At 36.6% G+C, this 6,764-nt stretch overlaps 1 protein-coding gene across 1 annotated transcript in view; it reads left to right on the top strand.

The window, feature by feature from the left end:
• Window positions 1-1,993: 1,993 nt before the first annotated feature.
• LOC128205519 (kinesin-like protein KIF13B) overlaps window positions 1,994-6,764 on the top strand; it is a 142,316-nt gene continuing 137,545 nt past the window's right edge. Inside the window, exons 1-2 of the mRNA XM_052907230.1 lie at window positions 1,994-2,181; window positions 3,623-3,695. Of these exons, the coding sequence (XP_052763190.1) occupies window positions 2,127-2,181; window positions 3,623-3,695 (128 nt within the window). The 5' untranslated portion in view covers window positions 1,994-2,126. The remainder of the gene's footprint in view (window positions 2,182-3,622; window positions 3,696-6,764) is intronic.

Genomic DNA, 6,764 nt, shown 5'->3' with positions numbered 1-6,764 from the left:
AAAATCAGTTTTTTTCAAAAGCATGAGTTATGAATGATGTATGGTGCTTAAATTAAGAAGTTTTGTGAAAATTGGGATTGCTGTTTTCACGAAAAATCAATGGCGGCAGCAATGTTAACAACGGCCGTAGGGCGCTTATGATCAAATGTGGGGTAAAAAACGACGATGGAATGTGATGTTTGCTGCAACAGTAGTTCAAAAAGACGGCAACGGGGAGTAAATTAATACCGGCAACACGAAAGGAATAGTTTACAGAGACGGCAGTTAAAATGACAAGGGAAGCAGAAATTACGCCGACGGGAAATGGAAATTGGAAACAACGTCGACGAGGGGGTAGTTACGACGATGGTTGTGGAATCAACGGCGTTGGGAGTTCTAGAGACGGCGGTTGAAGTCAACGGAGTTGGGAGTTCTAGAGACGGCGATTGAAGTCAACGGCGATGGAAAGGAAATAAACAATGGGAGTGGTAGCAACTGCAGCAGGGATGTTAACAATGGCGACGAAAGAAGTAATATCGGAGCCAAGAATCCAACGGCGACTGATGGGGGTAACAACTGCGATGGGAGGAATGACAACGGCGAAGGCAAGGGTAACAGTAGCAACAGAAATGGTACCAAAGCGATTAATTGGGTAACAAATGCCGTGTGGGGAATAACAACGGCGGCTGGGATGTAAACCACGGCAACTACATGGGTAACAGCGGAGGACGGTGGGGAAACAGCTTCAATGGCTAGGTTATCCTGGAATTAATGAGTATTTTTAAGCCTGCTTCTGACGATTTGGATAATACTCTTTATTAAACTTAGTTTCCAGGAGCTTCCGGTTGTATTCACCACCCTAGCTGGTTCCTCTACCAGGGTTGTGCCTTGGAACAACTAGAGATCCTAGTGGCTCGCTAGCCCGAGCAAAAACTTTAGGTTTTTCAATTTAGCCCTTGTAAGTATAAGATCGAGCCCGGCCATCTTTGATGCTGAATTTTAATATTATGTACGACGTGGTATTCGACGCTAAGCAGCCTCATGCGTTGGTTAACATATTAGCAATGCGAAATCCGGAAAGAAGTTTCAGGGGAATACTGTATTTAAGTTAAACCTGATTTTACCTGTTTATCCCTATGGTGAGGTGATCTTTGTTTTTTTTTGACCTGCCAAGGTGACTTTTATCCTATGAGTTATTGAAAGATAATGTTGTGATTTGGGGCCATCCATTGACCCCGTTTAACATATGTCGTTATCTAGAAACTATATGTATGTTTGTATTTCTTTATACTTTACGGTCAAGGATAACCCGTGAAAGTACAAGCACTTATTTCCGACAGGGTCCGGGTGCTAAACCCTAGCTCTTTTTCGAAGAGACCCCTTGGTGTTTTTACCTGCTCGGTGTAAAGCACCGATAGACGGGATACAACTTTCCTGGGTTAAACCAGTACTGAGTACACCACTTTTCCAAGCACTACCCTAGCGCCAGGCAAGGGAGCTGCTTGTACCACGTTTTAACGTCTTTTGGTATGACGCGGCCAGGGATCGAACCCACGACCTCCAGCTCCGTAGGCGGACGCTTAACCACTAGGCCTCGGAGACGGTTTTTAAAAAAACAAACACCAAAATGCACCATTTTAGACTTAACCCCCACTGTTGTCTTATATTTAAAACTTAACATATATCGGTTCTGGGGATGGAGGTGCATGTCCCACTCTAGCGCCTAATTCTGGGCCCGCCCCCTTGAACGTACATTGTATATTATGTATAATTGTGTCAGTTTTTGTATATATAACGTAATTTGCTGTTTTTGAAGGTTAACTAACTGCAATATTTTTTCCATGAACACAAACAATACATTTCGTAAGAATTCTGCATGTAAAATCAAGAAGTCGAGTATCCGTTGAAAAATCATTAAGGGGAGGCCACTGCGTTGGCGTCTCTGGTGTACCGGTTTTGTCGTCGCCGGGTTTTAACCCTCATCAAAATGCAAAATGGCTGCCAAGTGATTTGTGTGGCTGTGACTTTTACGCATTTTCATAAATTATAGTCTTCCATTTCGGTTGAAATACTTTAAACTGTGTTCCAAGTGGGGATAAAGGAGGTTGGCAACGTGTCAGTTTGGATTTCAAGTTTGATAGACTGCCATGACAACTGACAAGGTTTTAGTTGCAGTTCGTCTTAGGCCTGTTAATCGCAGGGGTATGTATTTTTTCATATTGCATCCTTAGATTCTATTTTATTTAATACTTCATGAAATATTTTAATGAATTAAGCAAGTAATTTTATTATAGCAATTGAAACCATTGTCATATGTGACAGTATTTTTTTAAACAGTTATGTGATAATCAATATTTCAATTTGTGTGCATGCTTAAAATGTGAGAGAAATATTCAATGAGCTTACTTATAGTATAATCTTGATAAGAGAGCTGCTGCCCTTTGAAAGAGCATGACATAAAACCGCTTCCTTGGTTTCTTTGTCACAATGCGTTTAGGATGACATGATGGAAGGACACACCATATCTGCAACTTGCCCCAAACCCATGTGTGTTTGACTCAATAGAAATTTTTCTTGCATAACAAACGCTTACAGACATGTGTTGGAGTGTTTTAATTGGGCCTGGACATCTCCATCTGTTCCATTCTAGTTGAGAGAACATGCTCTATACATCAAATCTTTTTATAAATATATTAACATTTTTCATTAAAGCAGCTGTTTCTTGGGAAATATTTGACACTGACTTCAAATTAGCACAAAAAGTTAAAATACAACAGTTGCATTATTTATGATAAATATATGTGGGGTGGATCGAAAAGATCTAACCCTTGGACACGCTGTGTGGCTGATAATAATGCAAGCCTATTATTTAGCCGGCTTCTTCATATGCCCTCTGGTTGGATATAAATATCCCAGCACTGACTTATGTAATGATACAACCCAGTTTTTGTTATGTTGAAGTTTAATGGATTATTTTTTAATATTTTTTCACTGACTGTCCAGTAAAATGAAGGAAAATATGATAAAAACTATTATTTGGCCATTGGAAAATAATAATGGTTTATTTAATCATGTGCTAAAATATGAAAGCTTAAACTCTCTTTTTGTGTCAGTTCATCTTTGCTGCACATGATTAAATTATTAGCTGCTTAAGATCTCAGCAAAAGAATCTTTGCAAATTCAGCCTTTTTGTATTTGGGTTAACATCATATGAAGACTTTATGCTCAAATGATTCTTGTGCTGCAAATACCACTTTTAGAGGGCAGAATAGTGAACATTTAGGAATGGTTGAAGGCTATAAGAATGTTTTTACCAGAAAAATGGTACATTTTGGTAAATGCATACTATTAACCCTATAACCAGCTTAGTGTTCAAGATTATGTTTTGTCTGTTGGCCCTATCACCTTATAAATCCAGTAATGGCTAACAGCTGATCAATCTCATTTTAAACCAAATTAAAGTGTCTGGCAGATTTGAATAATTCTAAAATACTGACATCCCATTGGACAAGATATAATTTTGACCACTAAGTGTGATAGACAGAGGATAGACTTTTATGCCATTCCGTTTTCTCTAGAGATGTAGTTGATATGTTCGTTATTTTTCGTCATTTCCCAGATTTAAACATTTTCTCTTCTTCAGAGGTTGAGCTGAACACAAAATGTGTGGCAGACATGGAGAAATCCCAGACTGTTCTTTATCATCCCCAGGACACGTACGTTTAAAACTCGAGCTTTTTAAATAATGATTCATGTAACAAATCTTTTATAGGATTAAAGATAATCAACTTGCAGTTCATGTTTTGGCTTTACAATATACTCGATGGTAGAGGAAAATGATAATGAAGTGAAGGATGGTGTCAATGTTGTCATGCATTCATAAGACTGTTGCTAAATTCCTTTTTTCCCCATTCAGCAACTTTTTTGTATCTGCTAAATTCGATGACCAGTCATGGAAAGTGTAAAAAATTTCAAACGTCAAATGTGGACTACGCTTGTCACTATTACCCATCATCTAGACAGTAGGAGGAGTCGAAAGTCCATGAATGACCAATCAGCGATCATTATCCTCTGATCATAGCTGTATACACACCCTGGTGTGTAAATCAATAGAACAGCCCACTGAACACAATCGTCATAGCTGCAACATTTCAAAACTTTTGGCAAGAATGAGAATGCTTTTTTCTCTTATATGGTAGAAAAGTTGCAAGTTCAAGACAGAAAGGATTAATTTATTTAATATTTGTGGAGAAAAGTCTTCTGAAACATTTGAGTTTAAACTTTTATGTCTTACAAATTGAATAAAATATTCCTTATATTCGAAGATCGATGTTACATAAAACCAATACAACTTCAAATAGTTATGCAGGTGCTCAATAATGGCGCCAGCTGGGTTTGTTTCATAGGAACAATTTGCATTTTTTAGAAAAGGTACAACCATGTAGACACACAAAAATATTTCCAGCATATTTATGATGCATGCACATATAATAGGAGATTTACATATATATATATATATATATATATATATATATATATATATATATATATATATATATATATATATATATATATATATATATATATATATAACAAGGCTTGTTTTGATGCGAAACACGAGACAGAGTGTAAGAATCGAGGCTCGTCTGTTCAAAAGTTAAAACTGAATTCAGCAGCTCCAGGCACCATAGGAGGACTGTCCACATCACTTTGCTTTAAAGAATGCATAATGAAGTACTATTTGTGATTTCAACAAATTAACATGTACTTAGCGAAAACATTGCTGTAATATTAGAAACTGAATGTACAGTTTATTTATATTTAAGGTTTTCCACTAGAACTACCTTCTGTCTGAGCCATGACAAATTATGTTTTTACATCCAATGAGTCACATTTTTAAAGTAGAAAGTTTGCTTACAAATGATTCTTGTACACGCATTTTTTGGGGGAGGGAGGGGAAGAAATAAGCTGTATATTCCCTGTGTTGGGAATAACACCATCATTAAAGGCATGAATGGAAATTTGTTCTGTATGCTCTGGAATAACAGTCCAAGGAGGCATTTTTGAAACAAATATTGATCAAATGAAACGGATGAATGTCTACTTTATTGGCATCGATTGACTTCTAGACACATCCTGTGGTGGGGCTTCCTTTTTATCTGTTCTTTAAAAAAATAAAGTTGAGGAATTATCATATAGCATGGTGTTGTTGTTGTCCAATTGTTGGCGTTGTTGTGTATTAATTAAAACCTTGGCTATAACTCGAAAACTGTTCAAGATACTCAAATAAAAATTGGTAATCATGTTGCCAGAGAGAATATAGACATGCATTGCAGGACCCATAACTCTGGTTTTAATAATTTGCCCCCTTTTGCATGGACAAAAAAACATTCGAGCCTTGGTGTTCGCTCCATTGCGCTGTTGCTTTTAGTCTTCAGATGGAAAGGGCAACGTTTCCTAGGAATTGGTGTAGATCACTTGCCTTGTAATCTGTCGTCATTTTCTGGGGTTTATCGAAGCGTAATCCAATTTACTTCAGCGTTTTCTCTCATTGTACATGGCTTTTCTCTGTTTCTTGACGAAATTGTGTTAAAGTTGTAAAGAGGGAACATAATTTCATTCAGGACTTTAAATAAGGTGTAATGGAGCCATTCAATGACACAGGTTTTAGTCTGAAAGTCATAAACATGGCAGCATCTTTTACACATAAGACTTTTATTTAGGTGTAATCTTGATCTTGAGAAAGCCTGTTAATTTTGCCTGTAGATTTCTTGTTGCAGCAGAAACAATGGTTTTATTTCTGTATTAATTGTAAATATTAGTTTACTAATTAACACAGTCACCAGTTTTTCTGAAAGAAATCCAAGGTTATAATAGGTTGTGGTATTTTAATTTGGAGAAAGCCTGTTCATTTTGCCTGTTGATTTCTTGTTACAGCAAAAACAATGACTTTATTCCTGCATTCATTGTAAATATTAGTTAACTAATTAACACACTTATCAGTTTTTCTGAAAGAAATCCAAGGCAATAATAGGTTTTGGTATGCGATGGGTGGGTTGTTGAGATGGCGTCAATAATTTTTGACTGGACTGTAACTTCTTGGTCATGCAAAGGGCAATTTTAAACTCAAATGTTTTCCAAGACGCCTACAAGACCAATGTCTGTATGTCAAAGGTCCAGGTTGCACTTAAAGGGACTGGACACCAGAAATCAGCAAATACAGTATTTCCTTAAAACAAGCTTAGAATTTTCATTGAGAGCTAATAATAAAGCGATAATACATTATTCTACATCATTAAAAAATAAACAACAATCAATTCACTGTCTCAGCTGAGTTTCCTTGGTAAAAAATAGCACATTATAGTGGTTTCTTAGTTTAAAAAAGCGCAGGGCTTTTTCCAAACATCTTTCAAGTCATGTGATCGTTTCACACATTTAACTGTCAATAAGCATTTTTATTAACTCGGTTCTAATTTTAGCAGAATTACCGCTTTCAAAATTTTCCATCGATCATTTTCATCAAACATGTTGTTCTGTCAGGCTCTGTGTCTACATTGTTTCGCAAAAGTTTTCTGCATCCTTGCAATGTCCATTCTCCCGGGAAGCCATAAAGTGTGTATATTTAGCATGTGAAAGTGACATAATGTGTACAGATAAATGTTATGAGGCTTTTTTTAAACTTAGTGGATTTTACACGGTAGACAACTCCAGTTAATTTTGAATTGGAAAAATGTGCAAAAACCTGCGAAAGAAGCAGTTGTCTTAAGCAATGTGATACATCAGTA

The sequence above is a fragment of the Mya arenaria genome, chromosome 10 (assembly GCF_026914265.1).
Source record: "Mya arenaria isolate MELC-2E11 chromosome 10, ASM2691426v1".
NCBI classification, from domain to species: domain Eukaryota; kingdom Metazoa; phylum Mollusca; class Bivalvia; order Myida; family Myidae; genus Mya; species Mya arenaria.
The sequence above is the reverse complement of the archived record's forward strand: the minus strand, read 5'-3'. Positions and strand labels throughout refer to the sequence as shown.